Genomic DNA, 19,578 nt, shown 5'->3' on the forward strand with positions numbered 1-19,578 from the left:
AGCTCTGTCTAGCTCCAGAACAGTAGATGGCGGTAATGCACCATTGAAGTTGGACGGCAACCGCCGTTAAAGAACAAAGAAGAAGAAAAAGAAGAAGCCATGACGCTTTCCCAGGGTTGCCAAGTCCGCGGAATTCCCGCGGAATTGGTTTACTTTAACACTTGCCTTGTTGTTGCTGTTATGTTTTGCATGCTTTGAGATTTACAACGTTTCATGTTTACATTGTGCCTTTGTGTGATGGAACTGAATTAAAAGAAGAAGAAAAAACGACCCCCGTAGTGTTACATTTAACCACTGAATGCGACTTTTACCAGGGTAACACCGCCAAAAAATGTGAAATGTTTGAGAAGCAGACGCTGCAAAAGCTGCGTAAACCTGGCAACCCTGCTCTTTCCGGACGTGCGGTTCACCATGAGCAGAGTTGACACTGGCTATGGCATCAACACTGAGGGGTTCTGTAGTTTTATTTCTCTGCATTTTAGCAGTGCGTGGTGATCTAGACGACATCGTGCTTGAGCAGAATTCGTCGGAGTCACAGGGCACGGGTTGTGGTTGTCAGGGACTGAAAAGGGATGTTACTGTTGATGTAAGAGATGAAAACAAACTGGAACATCACGACGAGGCAAATATATACTCCAAAACAGCGAAAAACGAAAACGAAAGTCCACACGAGAAAGAGCATGATATACGCAGTAAGGTGGGTTTGTATAATTTATCACTTATGTTTGCATTTATCATGCTCCTGTTGAGTAAAGTGTTGTTTCATACTGTTTTTGTGAAATACAAAAGGAGAATTTCAAATTTGTATAAAATTGGATGGCTGTCAAGTTAGTATATTGCATTTAAATTAAGTTCTCTACATGTGATCTACATGCTTTTTGTGTGGAACATGTACTTCAGTTGAAAATCTCACTTGACAGCCTTTCACTTTCATTATACAGACATAGACATTATGCTATAAATGACTGTCATGTGAAAAAAAATATATACGTTTAAAAATACATGATAATAAATATGTATTCTTATTTTTGATGAATTATTGTTTTAAGACATTGTTTATGTGGTGTGTGTAGCTGGTGCTGCTGCAGGGAGATTGGTTTATGATGGGAACGAATGACCCAGGGATACCACAGGATGGAGAGGGACCACAGAGGAGAGTGAGGCTGGACCCTTTTTACATTGAAGAGCATGAAGTCACAAACCAGCAGTTCCAACACTTCACCAACCAGACAGGATACGTCACTGAGGTAAATAACAACCATTCACTGGGCCATAAGACAAATAATCAATATACCCACTCGCTCAATCAGCTACCTGTATCTATAGGCTGAGCGTTTTGGAGACTCCTTTGTTTTTGAGGGACTGCTGAGTGAGGAGGTGAAGAGCACTCTGTCAAGTGCGGTGAGAAATACATACACATACATTTTAGTTATTCTGTTAACTTTATTGTTAGTTTAGTATTGGGTATAAAATATATTTACATTTCAAAGCTTTCTTTCTTCCTTTTTTTTGTTGTGCAGTAATGACCAACTTATTGCTGGCTGTACATTTTACCTTCGTATTTGTATACTACATTACAATTTACACAGTTTATTACACAATTTAACAGTAGTTGTTTTGTGTTTCTTCCTTTGATTCCTTCCTTTCATTTTTAGTGGCCAATACTTCAGTCTTAAGTGTTACATGATCCTTAAGAAATTATTCTAAAGCTCAACTGTTAGTTGTGCTCATTTACTAATGGTTCCTATTATCAATGTTTTCAACATTGCTAATTATAAGAAATGTTTCTTGAGTACTGAAACAACATTTGATGATAATTTCTGAAGGATCATGTGACATTGAAAACTGGAAAACATTGAAGACATTGGAGACTGGTTGCTGAAAATCCAGCTTTACCATCGCAGGAATAAATTAAATTTTGAAAAATATTAAAATAGAAAAAAATCCTTTAAACTGTAGTAATATTAGTGATCAACCAATATTGTTTTTTTGACAACTGATGCCGATATCTTGGAAAGCAGGGTGACCAATATAAAGCCAATATCATTTTATTTATTTTTAATTTATATTTGAGAAATTTGAAATCATTTGAAAATGGATTAAAATAAAATGTGTAAAATAAACATTCTTTAGATGACAAAGTATTTTAACAAATAAATAAATATTTAGTAAAATGTAATTAAAAAGGAAGCAAACACTGTAACCAACAGGGCATTATGCATTGGGAATCATATTTTTTTCAAATAAAGCCAAGGTAACGCTCATTTTACATACAGCACACAGTGGAAATGACATGAATATGACATTGGACAAATGCATAAAGCACATCATAATTTAAAATCATGAGTTTAAAGCTTGTGGATTGCACGTCTCCGGTGAAGCTGAACTCTCCTCCTGTCCACATTCAATTCGCACGCACTGACCTATGAAGGTAATTTAATGCCTAAAAGTAGTGATGCACCGAAATGAAAATTCTGCACCGAAACCGAAAATTTAGGATGCACTTGGCCGAAAACCGAAACTGAAGCCGAAAATGGCTTCTTTTAAAAACGTATATATATATTGCTTGGATTTAATGGATCTGAATTGAAAAATCACAATATAATAATCAAACTTTTATTAACAGTTACATAACGAAACATAAAATATTTTTTACAATAAATATAAATAATAATTATTCTTCAAGTTTTATGTTCCATCAAATAAAATAGTTTTTTAAAAATTGTGCAAAAAAAATCAACAATTTTGGAGATTTTTGCAGAACAAATGTTACATATTGCAACTTTGGTGTCCTCTCGTATAGGGCTGTAACTTTTGTGAAAAAAAAATCCTGTTCGATTTTTGAGACATAGGCAAAGTGTTCATTGAATCGTTAGTAAATTGCCTATATTTGGCGTTGATCCGTTTTTCAACGCCAAATATAGGCAAATCCACCGACAACTAAACAGGCATTAGGGCGAACGTAAAGAGGGCGCTTGAGACGCGCACAAGTCAGCAATGTGGACTGCCATAACATCAATGAAAAACATTACTGAAGGCTACATTGATATTATGCACTAATAGGCTCTGTGTGTGTGTGTGTGTGTGTGTGTGTGTGTGTGTGTGTGTGTGTGTGTGTGTGTGTGTGTGTGTGTGTGTCAGAACCTGCAGTTGCTGTGTGACGCGCGTTCGCTGCGAGCGTATAGTGACGAGCTGGACGCGCTCCGAGAGAAGGCCGTTAAAATCGATTCCCTGTTTTCGTTTTCGAAACTTGTGTAGGTTGGTCCGATCGATTGTGCAGCTTTTGTGACAAGCTTTTTTTGATTGTGACAGCCCTTTGACATGCTTAATCTTTGATAGGCAGACGCGTGATAACAGCTCGACCGTGAGTGAAACCTAAGCGCTTGCTCACGGATGGGAGGGGCGGGTGACATTCATTTTCGGTTTACGTCTTCAGCTGTTTTTTTTATTTCGGCCTGTAACCGATAATGCCATTTCGGCCGAAAATTTTCGGCGGCCGAAATTTCGGTGCACCCCTACCTAAAAGATTTCCATACGTGGGGTAGGAGTTGTGGAAGTGTACATAAAACTGTAAACGTAAATTCAATTTGTAAAGAAGAAGAGAAGCTTTGTAAAGAACAAAAAAAATTATTTGTAGCATTTTACTGTTAATCATAATGTAATTCATTTATTGTCAAACTGCAGCTTAATGTTAATGCAAAATAAATATGATCTGCATTCTTCTGACTTACTTTTGGCACGTTGTTTTCTCTAAAATACGGTCAAAGTACTGCAAGCCTGTGAACAGTGATTTGCAAGTGGAAACAACAGTTTAAAGAACTGCAAAACAGATCGTCTGCATAGAAAAAATCTGTGTGTGCAAAAAAACAAACTTTTGCAAATGTCTAAATGACTAGTTGTGCATGTGGGGCAAGAGGTTTCCGAAATAAACCGATATGTACAGCTCCGACTTTCTTTTCTCTGCGCTTACAATTTTGACACGATTCTCTCACTAACAGTTTTGCAAGCGTGAGGCGGAGGGCTGGTCCACCACCTTCTTGTAGCCAATCACATGAGGCTCTGGCTGACTCTCCATTTAGTCTTATCTGATTTGTATAACACTTCATATGCCAAAAACCATAATCAACATTTAGCTCTCGATACACTTCCACAACTCCTACCCTGCATATGCAAATCTATTTGGCATTAAATTACCTTCATACCGACTGTCACAGAGCACACGCGATCATGCAGGATACAAATGCACACTTCACAAGATCTCAAAACTGGATGCAACTAAGTTTGCAAGGTTTGTTAAATTAAATGTGCATTAGTCATTCAAAGATTTGTTTAAATGATATAAATGCGTATTATTTGAATGCTAACGGCAAACGAGAAAGTATTATTATGTTTGCCTTTCTATCACTAATGATATAAAAGTATTGTATCTTGTTTTAATTCTTTTTGTATAGATTTAATTCCTTTGTTTAACAGTTCTGATTAGGGCTGCACGATGTGTCGTTTAAGCATCGATGTCGCGATGTACGAATCCACGATTGTCACATCGTAGGATGTGCGATGTAGGCTGTCATAGTTGATCTGTTATTCATTAACTGTACGGGCCAGCTGCTCCCCGGCCCTTGACGAATGTGATTCGCAGATTAATTGCACAGCTTAACCATCATAGAGTGAAAGTTTTTTCATTGACAGGACTGAAAAACACATGCAAGTTTAACAGGGCAGAGAGAGAGCGCGAGAGAGACACAGAGAGAGAGAGCGCGCGAGAGAGACAGAGAGGGAGAGAGAGCGCGCGCGAGAGAGAGACAGAGAGAGAAAGAGAGCGCGCGCGAGAGAGACAGAGAGAGAGCGTGCGCGAGAGAGACAGAGAGAGAGCGTGCGCGAGAGAGACAGAGAGAGAGAGAGAGAGCGCGCGAGAGAGACAGAGAGAGAGCGTGCGCGAGAGAGAGAGAGAGAGAGAGAGCGCGCGAGAGAGACAGAGAGAGAGCGTGCGCGAGAGAGACAGAGAGAGAGCGTGCGCGAGAGAGACAGAGAGAGAGCGAGCCGTCTTCAAACAACACGAGCGCTGTCTTGCTCTCTCTCCCTCCCGCATATTAATCAATTGACGTGATGGTGTCGATGTTTAAATCATTTAAAATGAGAATGTAAGTGTGCTCACCCCATTTTTGTTTTTAAGAAAAAATATCGCAATATATATCGCAGAAAAATAAAATATCGCAATGTCATTTTTTCCCAATATCATGCAGCCCTAGTTCTGATTATAATACAGACTTCCATCAGAACTGTTAAACCGCTGTGTTCGGTGCGCACGAGAGAGCCGCGTCTCACAGACTGAACCGAGCTCTCCTTAAGGACGTTTGCGTCCTCCTGCACCTGATTGAACAAATACAAATCGCAGTTTAAACAAACAGAAAAAAAAAGAGTGAAAAGTGAAAGAGCTCAATTCAGCACCGCGGTGTTCAGGGTGCACGCAGAGACGCGTCTCAAAGTCTTCTTGCTTTTTGACAACATTTGACAACAAATAAATACAAAATATGTCAAAATACCCGTCTTGGAAAGTGTGTTCGAAAGTCTGTGGTTATGTCTTAAGTGAAAGTAAAGAGCTGAGAAAGAAATCGGATGTGTATCCTTATAATGGATGCATTGTCTCTTAAAGTGACCGCGCCTAATTTACTAAATCTGCTGTCAGTGTCTTTAATTTATGAAAATGAAAGTAAATCACTCACTGCTCTTGACTGAATTACTTTGTAGTTTTAACAAGAATTTATCCACAGTCAATCCAAAAAATCTGATATAATTGATTATATTGTTTTACTAGTGGGTGCAGGACACTAGTTCATTTATGTAAGTGAGTATAGCAAAATACAGTGATCTGTGAAATATTATACCCAAAAATTCTTCATACTGTAGAGTACCAGTGAAATTGATAAAAAAAATTATTAGGGACCTGACCATGTTTTGCTTAAGTATTTCTTTCTTTGATTGCTAATGCAACCTTTTCACTCCACAGACTGAACAAAATTAAGCATTGCTTGGTAATTGTTCAACAAAGTATGGATAGTTGTGTAAATATGGTCATACTAACAACTGTCTGAAGTTTTGGTTGATTGTAATCCATTACATATCTTTCTATCAAAGTTATCTGACATTATCAAGAGGAATATGTTCTGACACAGTTTAACTCTGAGTTCTTGTCATATTTTATTACCAATTTCTAAACTACAGCAAATAAACTGTGATAATGTGAGAAATGTTGAAGGTGTCTGAATACATTTTGGTTTGACTGTGTATTTTATTATATAGTGAAGATGTGCTATTTTAAATGAACAAAAACAAACTTTAAAAACATAAACATTGTGTAAATAGCACAAATAAATAAATAGAATGGACATACTGTACAATCTCACTGTACAACATGCACCAGGGCCCCTCTAACCCCAGCTGCGGCCCTGGGTTAAGGTACTAAGATGGAGCAATGCACTGTGTGTACTGTAAGAAATAAAACAAGAAGGCATGTGGTTTAAAAGATGGCAAGTAAAATAAAAAGCACATCTGTATGCAATACAGTTTCATTATTGTTCATTATTATCCAGAGTGGCTTACTATAATAATTTGTGCGACCAAATCATGTTTTGCGCCAGTAACTGAAAAAGTTAGTAGCACAAGTGCCACCAATGGAAAAGGTTAGTGTAGTTCCCTGTTTGATACTGAAAGATGGAGCGGTCCCAGCTATAAAAGATCCCAGTCATGATTCAGATCTGCAGATGTTAAGTGAAACGGCATCAAATGTCTGTTTTGTTGGCATGCAGTGCTCAAGTGCTCGTCACTCTTTAGCTCCGCCCATGGCACGCCTCCAAGAGCTTGGCTTTTTCCAGAAAGAATCGTACAGCTGTATCTTTCTTTTATAAATATGATGAAACTAAAGACTTTTTGGAGATATGAAAGATGCATTACTACTCTATAGGTACTCAAGATTAACATGAGATTGAGTGAAACTGTGTGTGTTATGTGCTACAAAATTGGTGATCCCCTGCCCAACCTTCAAGAACTGTTTACATCCAGAGTGAGGAAAAGGTCTCAGAAAATTCCTCTCATCCAAGTTACCCCTTCTTTGAACTTTTGCCATCTGGCCGGCGCTTTAGAGCTGCAAATACCTGGACAGTCATGCACAAGAACAGTTTTTTCCCCCAGGCAATCTACCTCATGAACAGTTAAATGTTCCCCACTTACGCAATAAAAATGTGCAATATCCTTATATATATTTGTTACCCCTCCATCTTAGTACATCCTTGCATCTTACTCAATTATATTCCATTATCATCTATAGCACAACTGTTTATACCATTTATTTATTTGCAATTTTAAAAAAAAATTGTTTCTTTTTGTCTGTGTGTTGTTGTCTCTGTGCACTGGAAGCTTATGTCACTAAAACAAATTCCTTGTATGCGCAGGCATACTTGGCAATAAAGCTCTTTCTGATTTTTGATTGAACAAAGACAGCGAACAAGAGCAACACTGTCGTTCACAGCGTCGTCAAAATAAAAGTCCCGCCTTGAACGCATCGGCCAAACAGAAAAACTTATCTGCCGATATTTAAAAAATGTCAAACATCGTCCAGTATGTCAGTCGACCACTAAATAATATTTTCAAATTTTTTTTACAGTAATTTTGATCAAATAAATTGACCTAAATTAAAAAGAATATATATTTTTTCGTCAATACCCAAATATGTTTGTGGGTAAAACTGAATTGAATTCATGAGGGTGGCCTAAGAACAGAATGTCTTGGAAAGACTGGAAATGTTAAAAAGGAACTAAAAATTTAGTCAAGTAATGAACCCATCTCTTTGTGCCTGCATGAACTATTTATAGATAAATAAGCTGCACTTCACTTTGTCAGTGTATAATTATGGTCAGTAGGTGGCTGCTGCTCCTTGGTGGTCACCAGTGAAAGGTGCAGACTGGAGACACCCAGAAGGACCAGATTCAACCATAGAGCACAGGTAAATGAATAAATGCATAAAAAATTTGTTACCACATGAGCAAGTGCTGAATGATTGTAATACATGACCAGTAATACTGTACAATCAGATTATATGTTTTCAAATCATACACCTGATTAGAAGTCATAATTTTAAACATAATCTCTGTGTTCTTATCTAGGATGAGTCACCCTGTGCTACATGTATCATGGAGTGATGCACAGGCGTACTGTCACTGGGCCAAACGCAGACTTCCTACCGAAGCTGAGTGGGAGCTGGCCTGTAGAGGAGGATTGCAGGACAGGTGTGTGTGTGTGTGTGTCTGTTTTGTTCATTGTTTGTCCATTTGAATGTCTTTTTAACTTATTCTTTATCTGTCAATCTTGTTAGGCTGTACCCATGGGGAAATAAACTAATGCCCAGAGGGCTGCACTATGCTAACCTGTGGCAAGGAGATTTCCCTAACCACAACACAGTAGAGGACGGCTATGCTAACACATCACCGGTAACACAAAGTAGCCCTTCATCCTGATTTACATGTGTATTGGGTTTTAGATTAAGAGAGGAGAAATGACAGAACTCTGACTGTTTACTTGGTGTTTTGGGCAGGTGATGTCATTTCCTGCAAATGGCTTTGGGCTGTATGACATGGTGGGAAACGCATGGGAGTGGACAGCAGACTGGTGGAATGTGCATCACACTACAGAAGACAAGTACAACCCTGTAAGATTAATATGAGTGAACTATTCTCACATCCATAAATTAAAGTTTTTTTATTTATGCATATAAGGCTGTTCATGTGTTAAACCCTTACCCTTACGACTCCTTTCATAGAAAGGACCAGAAACAGGGACAGACAGAGTCAAGAAAGGAGGATCCTACATGTGCCACAAGGTAAAACATATACAAAGCCATCTAATGTATGACTGACATTAGCGAGTTGGGTTTATTGAGGTGTGGGATATTTTATGTTAGCTAACATTGTCAAAATGTTATACTTTTATACAGCAAAAAAGATTCCGATGATCAAAACTGGCAGTAAAGACATGTTACAAAAGATTTCTATTTTAAATAAATGCTGCTCTTTTAAAGTTTCTATTTATCAAGGAATCCTGAAAAAAATGATAATGTTTCCACAAAATCATTAAACCACAAAACTGCTTTCAACATAGATAAGAATGAATGTTACTTAGGCAGGAAATCATCATAATAGAATGATTTATCAAGATCATGTGACACTGAAGACAAGTAATGGCTGCTGAAAATTCAGCTTTGCCATTACAGGAAGAAATTGCATTTAAAAAAGAAAAAAGTTATTTTCTGTATTTTTGATCAAATAAAAGCAGCATTGGTGAATATAAGAGGCTTCAAAAAGTTTTAAAGCTAGTCTGCACATATTATATATGCCTAATACATACACCATATATTATATATATATATATGTAACTAAGAGGAAAATACAACATTCATCTGTAAGCTTTTATACAACTTGTTTACATACATGTTAACAGATTTTTCTCTCTGTAGTCTTACTGCTACAGATACAGGTGTGCAGCCCGTAGTCAAAATACTCCGGACAGTTCTGCCTCTAATCTGGGCTTCCGCTGCACCGCTGATGCTGAGCCATAACCTCAAACATCAGGTCTATCACTGTCATACACTTGAAATCTAGAAGGATTTTGTATTTTATGAAAATAAAGCCATTTGTAAGAGTTTGTTGTTTTTTATTTCTGTTCTTTATTTTTTGTTGTATAATAACAGAATGTGATTCTATCCTGAAAATGGTTTTAAATCAAATGTAAAAATTCGAAGAAAATATGTGACCTACAAATTTGCTTAATAAATTGAAAGTTGTAGCTAATGAGAGTGTGAAAGAATATTGTTATGTATTAGTAAAAAATACAGACAGGAAGGGCGTTTTTATTTTCTTGTGTTTTATTTGGTCCAACATCAACCTCGAACAACCAAGAGAAAAAATAAGATTGCATATTTGTTTGTTTTGGTTGTGAGTCTGTTGATGCTGATGCACAGATGATGGGGAATCATGGTGTGGCAGGGTAAGCGGAGGCAATGTACTTCTTTCTATCCCCATAGCTGCTGTTGTCCCATGTATAGGTCTGAATGCCCAGAGTCTGTCCTCCCAGACTCACATAACACCTGAGAATACAGTCAAAAAGATGAGTACATAAATCTGATTTACTCGGATAAACAAAGTGAGTTTCATTTGATGAATGGCCGGATGGAGGAATAAATGTGCATAGGCAGACAACAAAGAATTACAACTTACTTCTTGCCAGGGCGGGTGATGTAGCAGAGACTGTAGATAGCAAGATCAAATTCAGGACTAGAGCCAACAAAGGCAGAACCAACCTCTTTGAAATATCCATTCCATTCAAACTGCATTCCCAATACATCAGGATATGTGGTCCACTGAGAGAGGGGAGAAACTTGACTTTTACTCAATCAAAATGTGTAATACAAGTAGACATCCAGACTGTTTTACTGGTTTGATTTGATTCATATGCTCAGTTGTACTCACAGGGCCATTAAAACTATGGCTGTAGTAATTTAGGAGTCCCTGTTTCTCATTCAGATACAACTGCAGCTAGTTGTGAAAACCAGACACCTTTCCACCCTTAATTTCCCCTGTTGACACAATACATGTCAGCCAAAAAGAGATAAAAAGCAGTTTGACAGCCAATCACATGTGCTTACACACTCTGACCTGCAAAGATGTGCTCAAACCCACTGGAGTCCAGTTTGCCACTAGATCGAGAGTAAAGACCAAACCACATCATCTTCAGATCCTGGATAAACTCGCTCTGAGATGAGTATATACCTGAAAACCAGCAGTTTTTAAATTCAAATATTTTGCATGATCTATTTACATTGATTTTTAACGACTGTCATGTTGCAACACAAAATGATAGCAGTCATTAAATTGTTTTCTTCTAGTAATTCACCATTCAGAAGTTTGGTATTGGTAAGTTTTTTTTTTTTTTAATAAAAGTATCTCATGCTCACCGCGGATACATTTCTTTGATCAAAGATACAGTAAAAACAGTAATATTGTGGAATGTTCTTACAATTCAAAAGCTCTTTTCTATTTTAATATATTTAAAAATATAATTTATTCCTGTTATATCATTACTTCAGTCTTCAATGTCATGTGATCTTTCAGAAATTGTTCTTATATACTGATTTGCTCCTCAAGACACGGTTCTTATTATAAGCAATGTTGAGAGGATTTTATTCAAAACAAATCTTCAACATTATGTCTTTACTGTCTCTTTTTAACAAAAAAAAAAAAGATCCTTGCTAGAAAAAATGAAATTCTTAAAAAAAAAAAAATACTGACCCCAAAAATGGTAATGTAGAATTTTCAAATCGTATTTAATATATACTAAAATAGGTACAATCTCAATATTTTTATCACATTGATGTCACTTAAATTCAAAAGGTACGAAACAAAAAGAGTTTTGAGGTCACGTATACCTTTGGAGTGGAGGAAATTGTAAAGCTCCCTGCCCACATCAGTGTTTATGGTCTGTTGGAGGAAAGTGTCCTGCTCCTGCACTTCCTGTGAGGGCACATCCTCCACTTCCCCTGTCACCCTTCTATAGTTGTCTAATAGATTCAGCAGAGCTTTATATGTGGGCTTGGAGAGCAAAGTACTACTCACTTGCTTGAACAGTCTAAGAGAGAACGAGCACATTATAATACATGATAATAACATGGATGTATGTTTATATATATACTGTGTATATGTGGTTATCTGTGTGTGCACTCTGTGTCTTACGGGCGAGATGAGTGGTCATCCCTGGATCCGGTCTGAGATGAAGAGATCAGTGTCTGAGGATCAATAACCAGTTCTGAGGCTGTGGCCCTGTTATGGTCTAACTTGTACAGAGTCTCAGACAGAGACTTGATCTCAGCATCAGAGACACTGGCTAATGCTTGGGATGGGAAAAGGATGAAGAAAGAGTTAGTGCATGAAAAAACCTGAGCAAAATGAAAGAATAAAAGATGAGGAAAAACTATAACAGTAATTACTGCAATGATGTTAACCAAGCAATTACTGTAAGTAATTTCAAATTTCAACATTCAATTTCTATAATTGGAAATGTGTTGTCTTAGTAGTCAAGAAACCAATGTTAATTATCAGTCAAAAGTCTGAACATGTTCAGTGTCTGTAACTGTAAATCTAACTAGATTTAAGTTTCGTATTGTTTTTGTTTTTATACATTTGTGTGGCAATCCTGGGTGTAATGCAGATTTGTGCTGTTGACAGCTATACCGTAACAGCATTTAACTGAACTTACATCAGATTTATCTCACCTGTATAGAATTTGTAGACTGAAATAATAAAGAAATCATGTTTTAAGAAAATAAAAAAATACATGAAATTTCCTTTTCTCTGAATAGTATTTTAAGTGTTCTTCATACAAATAACTAAACTGATCGATTACCGAATAGGAAATGTGGTGTTTAGCATTTTCTAATGAATTTTGATATTAAGTGTGTGTGAATCTATAGAAGTAGACACAGCTGAGTTTCATGCCATTTTTGGGATCCAAAATATACAGGACTCGAGGTCAATAAGTAACTTATCAAAGATAACCCCGTACTATTTAGAACAAAATCTTTCTCCTATTTTTATTCCTGTTATAAAACCCTGATTTGCCCCACATGACTCGACAAACCTTGAGCATTGTACTGTATATAAGAGACAAAGAATTACTTTGAATGATTCATTAGAGTATGTGTTTCTTCGGATTCATGATTCGTTTATGCCTTTTGTCTAATTGAACACAGACAAGGAGTATTAAACTATATTCATTAAACTATAAACTTCAGTCCAGCTTGACTTGACAGAACAGCAGAATTAGTTTTGCAGCTTTAATGTGCAAGACCAGACCAGCTACTAAACTTTTTTTAAAACCTATACACTTTCAGAAAAGGTACAAAGATGGCCCTGTTTGCCTTTATACTGATACCACCCCAATGACAGCTTTGCACCTTTTTTATGAGAATGATTCTGTAAAACACAGATGTTGACGCTCACCTCGACGACCACACTGCTTCTTATAGTCATCGCAGCAGAATTTGATTACGGAGATTTGGGTATAAGTAATTAGGAGAAAAAAAATGAATGAAATAGGTGAAAGTCAGTATCATAATTTCACACTTACAGAAGTCCAGAGAATCTGACAATGAGAGAGAAGGAGCACTATTTGCATTAGGATAACTATGCTGTACAAGAACCAAAGGTAGCCTACATGAACATGTTCAGTTTAACTGAATGAACAATCAGGATGGAAACTGAAGGTATGAACTTACCGCCGTAGCCCTGAGAGATCAGGGTGATGGTGAGAAAGAATATGAGGGTGATCTTCATTATGGATTTCAGGCGATTTAGATGCACAAACTACAGATTTGGTTTTGTGCGGGTTGGTTTTTATATTATCTCAGCTCAGTAAAGCTTAAGGAACTCCTCCCATGCATCAACACTTTCTGTTGTGATAATGACTACTGATATTTAATAATAAAGCACTTAGGTGACTCAGTTCGTACGTTTTGATGTGTTACTATGAGCAAAAAGGCAATTTTGGGAGTGGTGCAGATGATTACAAAGAGGAAGTCTGTAATCCAAATATAAAATAAAATAAAATAAATGAATCGCTGTTCCTCTTTTTCAGTCAGCTGGTGCAAAATCTTTTGAGAACAGTTCTCGTTTTCAGGCTCCAGAAATGGTAAACACCTGGAGAAAAAGATGAATATACCATTTATATAGAATATACTAATTTAATACAATCTTCTGTGCATCATGGCAATTTCATGGTCTGATCCATTTGCCAAGAATGTGTTCTTGTCAAGAAAGTGTTCGATTAAATACACAAACATTCAGAAGACCAGGTGGTAGCATTCACACTGCAGTCACTATACTCGTCAAAGAGTTTCTTTTTTTTATCTCCATGTTGGAGTAGAGCTGACACATTCTTCTTCTTTTGAATTGTAGAGTTGTTGTTTTTTCCCCATATTGTACAGCATTTGGAATCAATTCAAGTTGTTTTTAAATGTGACCCTGGACCACCAGTCATAAGGGTCAATTTATTGAAGTTGCGATTTATACATCAGCTCAAAAGCTAAATACATAAGCTTTTCATTATGTCAAGTATGGTTTGTTATGATATGACAATATTTGGCTGAGATACAACTATTTGAAATCTGGAATCTGAGGGTGCAAACAAATAATAAAAAAATTAATCGCCTTTAAAATTGTCCAAATGCATATTACTAATCAAAAATTAAGTTTTGATATATTTACAGTAGAAAAATTACAAAATAATTTCCTGGATCTTTATTTAATATACTAATGATTTTTGGCATAAAAGAAAAATTATTGACTGACTTATTGTCAGTTGATTTGGTTCAAAATAATTCAGACTAACTGATATAAGCCTGGTTTATTTGGTAAACTTTATTTTTGTTACAGGCCACTGGTAATAGTATTGTTATTATTATTATTTGAGCAGGTTTATGCCTTTTTTCTTTATAACTTTTATTCTTGCATACCAGTTTCGTTAGGCTTTGTTATTTTCATTTTCGCAGTGAATCGTCAGTAAGCTGCGGTGTGAACTCCTTTGCAGTAGATGGCGCTATATTGAATTCTCTTCTGTTTGACCTTCCTCTCGCTCTGTAGAAAGCGTGCTTCAATGATATTCCAGTTACTGGTGTAAGGAAGCTAGTGTCAGTCCTGACGAAGATATAGAAATGGCTTTATATTCTTTATTTCGATCTGTCAGAACAGAATTAGTCAAGGTGGGCTTTGTCTCATTTGTCGTAATTCGCACTCTTATGTTTTAATGTTTTTGGCTGGACGCTTCAGAAGTTATGATGCTCTTTGCATGACAGTCTGCTTTGATATGAAATATTTGGCTGGTTATTAATATAAAGGCGTGTTCTAAATAACAGATGACAGTATTATATATATATCGGTTTCCATGCGGCTGTGTAATGTTCTGTAGCATCATTTAATCATGTGTCATATTTTTATAATGTGTTGTTCATAGGGATGTGTCCCACAGCATGTTCAGTCTCTCTTCACCAGCTGCCCGAGTCTAGCAGCAGATAAAGCACTTCTCCTCAAATTACCTTCATCAACTGCAAAAGGCCCTGGAGAAATTCAACAATGATGTTACACAGGTGTGGTCCATGATTTTGAAAAGATTGCTGTAAAAAGAATGGAGGATCTTATGCAAAATATCTTGTATACATTTTAACTTTACTACTTGAATTTTAAACCCAATGTATTTTTTTTTACTAAAAAGATTTAACAAGTTGCTGTGTATTACCTACAAGTTGTCTGATTTGTCAGGCACAAATAGTAAACTCACATCCTTGTCATGGTTGTTGTCATCTCTGTTTATATATATGTATATAAATATGTAATTTAGATGTGTATAAAGTAAGGGTGTGCATGCACAAGCCTGGACTTGGAAAGGATGAGTGATTTATGATTTGCAAAGTTTGATGTTTGTAGGCAGAAAGCTGGCTGCATGAACAAGCCAAAAAAGAGGGCTGGAGCAAAGCGAGTAAACTGGAAGGTCGAAAAGCCAAGGAAGGGCTGATTGGTCTCCTTATGGGTGACAATGCTGCTGTCATGATTGAGGTATCTTAACGTGAATGTGTAATTTGGTGGACAAAATGATGCAGTGTGACTGACCTGAAATGTATGTTTTTCTTTTCAGATGAACTGTGAGACAGATTTTGTGGCGAGGAATGAGAAATTTCAGCAGTTGGTGAAGGATATTGCTTTGTCTGTATTGGCTCATAACAGCAGCAAAAAACAGACCGGGTATATTAAGGTACATTCATAGTCCTTTTCAGAAATATGCATTTCTTCCACGTTTTCTGTAACCTCTGAGTCTAACTGCTGATCTGTTCTCTGATTCAGAGTGTGCTGTCTTCTGAGGACATTAGTAAGCTCCATGTTCCTGAGGGACCCTCACTGGCAGATCAGATAGCCTTGACTATAGGTGAGATAAACCATGATATATTGTTTGGGAGTTTGCCTTTGCATATATTTACTTTGGGATATCTTTATAAAACCAGGCTATGATTTCTTGCTACTTAAAGTAAATGTACACTAATGGTCAGAATTTAGGGCCCAGTATTTAAAAGCATACATTTTATTCAGTAAAGGTTAGTTAAATTAATCAAAAGTAACAAAAACAATAGTACAAAAAATCAGTTTCAAATAAATGCTGTAATTTCTTTTCAACAAATAATCCTGCAACTGTTTTCACCTGCAACTGCTTTTTATTTTAAAATATATTAAAATAGAAAACTGTTATATTTAATATTACACAATAATACTATTTTACTGATTTTTTTTAATCAAATAAACACAGCATAATTGTGCATAAGGAAACATCAGAACATCTTACTGACCCCCAACAGAATTTTTCTGTGTTGTACAAGAAATGATATAATTACATGAAGTGGTTATATCTTATTAATCATCAAGTCATTATATCTTCACAACATGAGTTACACTCACCTGCAATTTTAACACACCCCTGTCTGTTGGCTACCTTCTAATAATTAAAATATAACAAGAAAAATAACTTTCCTCATTCTCATCTCATTTCACTATTCTGTTTGTTCCTCTTCAGGGCGATTAGGTGAGAACATTGGCATGCGGCGGGCCGTGTCACTTGCTGTGCCCTCTGATTGGCACATTGGCTCATACGTTCATGGGGCAGTTCCCGGGCAGGTTGGCATTGAGATGGGGCGCTATGGATCGCTAGTTGTGTTTCAAGGTGGACCTAAGGATGGGACGGACGCTCTGGGAAGGAAGCTGGGGCAACATATAGTGGGCGAAGCACCTGTTACTCTTGGCAACATGGATGATATACCATGTGGTGAATCTGAGACGAGACTTTTGCCCCAGACTTTCCTCCTAGATCCCAAATATACTGTGGGACAGTACCTGACTCTACAGAACACGCGTGTGCTAGACTAGAGCACCAGTCAGGAGGAGTGAACACAGCTGTTTTGAGTGAGAAAATATATTTCCTTAAAGGATCCATCAGCTTGGTTTAAAATCATATTTTTAGTATAAAATTCAGTGTAAAATATCTATACTTCTTTAATTTTAACAAAAAACAGGCTCAGATCATATCCATGATATCTCTGCCTGCACCCCTCAACCAAAATTCTAGTTTATCCATGAAGTGAATGAAGAAAATTAATTGTAAAGTGGTCTAATAGTCATCGTTGTGACTATGACATGAAATGACATGTTACTGGTAAAAATAATAAATAAAAACAAAGCCTCAGATGGGTGAATCTGAAGTTTTATGCTGGTTCTGTGCCATCACCAAAAAATAAACGTTTTGCGATCTGAAATACGTTATGCGTCATAGTTTTGTCATAGGTTTTGATTTTGACCAAATACCAAGGTTTATAGAGAACCTAGTTAAGCATCTGACCTGGACAAGCGTCTATGTAGACAAGTGTCTAATCTAGTGCTTTACTGCCACCTACTGAGTTTATTTCGACAGAATAATTCTGTTAATCTGTGTCTCTTTTTATTTTACACCTTTTACCCTGTGATAATTCAGCTACAAGTTCTGTAATCAAACTCTAAACAGCAATATTAGAAATGCTCTTAAGCAGCCCTGGATAGGATATCAGGTTTACTTTACACTTAATGCAGGCAGCATCTGAAAAGTTGATTTAATTAGACTATTTATTCTTTTTTTTGGGTTATTGGGTAAGACGGATGTTGCAACATGCACTCCTATGTACCCTCTTGTTAACCTTTGTGGTTGATTACAAAGCATCAAACTCAGAAACCTAATTTTCACAACTGTTGCTTATCCTAACAAAGCAAGTATTGCATGTGAAAGGATTTTTGTATTAAAGCATATATGGTATGAACATAAAAACAAGCAAATGACATAACATTGAAAGAGCTAATTAGCAATATCAGTATTTAAAACAGTTCTTATATTCTAGATGTGGTAATACCCATCTTGACTGGAACTTTACTGCCATCTAGTGGAGTGCACAATATCATGTACATGTTTCTAATAATTTCTTTGAAGATCTGTTCAGAAGATATCAGATGATATATTAAGAGACCTGCTTTTTTATTGATATGATGACATCATTTTTTTTTTTATTAACTTGGTAATAATTTAAAAAATTATATAATATTTTAAATATCAGTTCATAGATCTTTATGTGGGTTACCTTTTTTTTGTCAGCTAAACCCCTTTCTCTCTTAGTAATAAAGGTTATTCTATGGTATCACTGCAAAACCCTGTTTTGGAACCATATTTACTTGACAAACCCTCTAAAATTTTAATTTAACATTTGGATGTTCAGGATTCTGTATTGTCACTAGTGTTTTAGGAAATCCGTCAAACTGAACATTATAATATTAATAATAAACTCAAATTAAGCAAAAAATAAAAAAATAGATAAATGAAAAAAACACAGAAGTATATTACAATTAAAAATCAATTGTACTGTAAATAAAATAATAATATTTGATTATAATTGTGATTTTATTTTACATTAAAATGTAAAGCTGACATATTTTTTAAGTGCTATGGTTTTAAATGCTATGATCAGGTCCACAGTGCGGCTACCAACCAAGGAAACGTAAAGAAAAATTAACCCAGCAATTATGTTTTGGAGAATAATATGTCTCGTTTAAATAATATTTCTGTATTCAGTTCATCACTTTCAAACATTCAAACCATTGAGTTTTTTTGTGAAATACAGTTGTAATGTTGTAAATATATGTTAACAAAAATGTTGAAAACGTATGTGGATTGGGGGAGCAGGGTAACCCCAGTAACTTTGTTTCCTGTGTATTGACAGACAGCTCTCATGTTGCCATGTAGAGAGAAATCGGGAATAAGTGCTGATGGGTTGTGTCCGCTGTGTAAACATGATGCTTACTGTAGTTCTGGAACATATGAACATGTATTTGTTTGAGCTGTGTCCTCTACTGTACAGACATGAATTTACATTTAGCAGACGCTTTTATCCAAAGCGACTTACAGTGCATTCAGGCATTTTTTTTTACCTAACGTGTTCCCTGGGAATCGAACCCACAGCCTTACGCTGCTAATGCATTGCTCTACTACTTGAGCCACAGGAACACTAAATTTAAGTGAAAGGGCTTTTACATTTGTAAGAGAATAAACAAGAAAGCCTTGCACAGACTTAAAATGTAAGTTTAAAGTAGGCTACTCTATCATATATAGTGGTTTTAATTTTATTTCAAATAATTATGCAGGATTATTGCTTTTCATCTGTAGCTCAAACAGTACTAGGGCCAAGGCCATAGTTTGAAATCCCAAGAACAGTATGAATGGATAAAATGTGTGAGTTGAAAGCAATATAATTCGCTTGGGATGCGTAATTAAAACAACTCCTGCATTTAAAAGAACAGCATTTATTTAAAATAAAATTTTTTAGTAATGTCTTTACTGTCACTATTTCATCAATTAAATGCCACTTTGTTAAATAAAAATATGTAAAAAAAAAAATCATGTACTGTATATTGTTCTAAATAT

General features: G+C 36.2%; 1 protein-coding gene and 2 pseudogenes across 1 annotated transcript; 2 read left to right on the forward strand and 1 right to left on the reverse strand.

Moving 5' to 3' along the window:
* The first annotated feature begins 374 nt into the window (after window positions 1-374).
* On the forward strand, window positions 375-9,839 carry LOC132161018 (formylglycine-generating enzyme-like). Its single transcript, XM_059570788.1, has 9 exons — window positions 375-697; window positions 1,074-1,247; window positions 1,327-1,401; window positions 7,917-7,999; window positions 8,160-8,282; window positions 8,369-8,483; window positions 8,588-8,701; window positions 8,813-8,872; window positions 9,506-9,839. Exons 1-9 carry the CDS (start codon window positions 434-436, stop codon window positions 9,605-9,607), a joined length of 1,110 nt encoding a protein of 369 aa, XP_059426771.1. The 5' UTR covers window positions 375-433; the 3' UTR covers window positions 9,608-9,839.
* Window positions 9,840-9,904: 65 nt separating this feature from the next.
* Window positions 9,905-14,591, reverse strand: LOC132161019 (uridylate-specific endoribonuclease A-like; annotated as a pseudogene).
* Window positions 14,592-14,683: 92 nt separating this feature from the next.
* On the forward strand, window positions 14,684-17,006 carry LOC132161020 (elongation factor Ts, mitochondrial-like; annotated as a pseudogene).
* The last annotated feature ends 2,572 nt before the right edge of the window (window positions 17,007-19,578 follow it).

The sequence above is a fragment of the Carassius carassius genome, chromosome 17 (genome assembly GCF_963082965.1).
Source record: "Carassius carassius chromosome 17, fCarCar2.1, whole genome shotgun sequence".
In the NCBI taxonomy this organism is placed as follows: domain Eukaryota; kingdom Metazoa; phylum Chordata; class Actinopteri; order Cypriniformes; family Cyprinidae; genus Carassius; species Carassius carassius.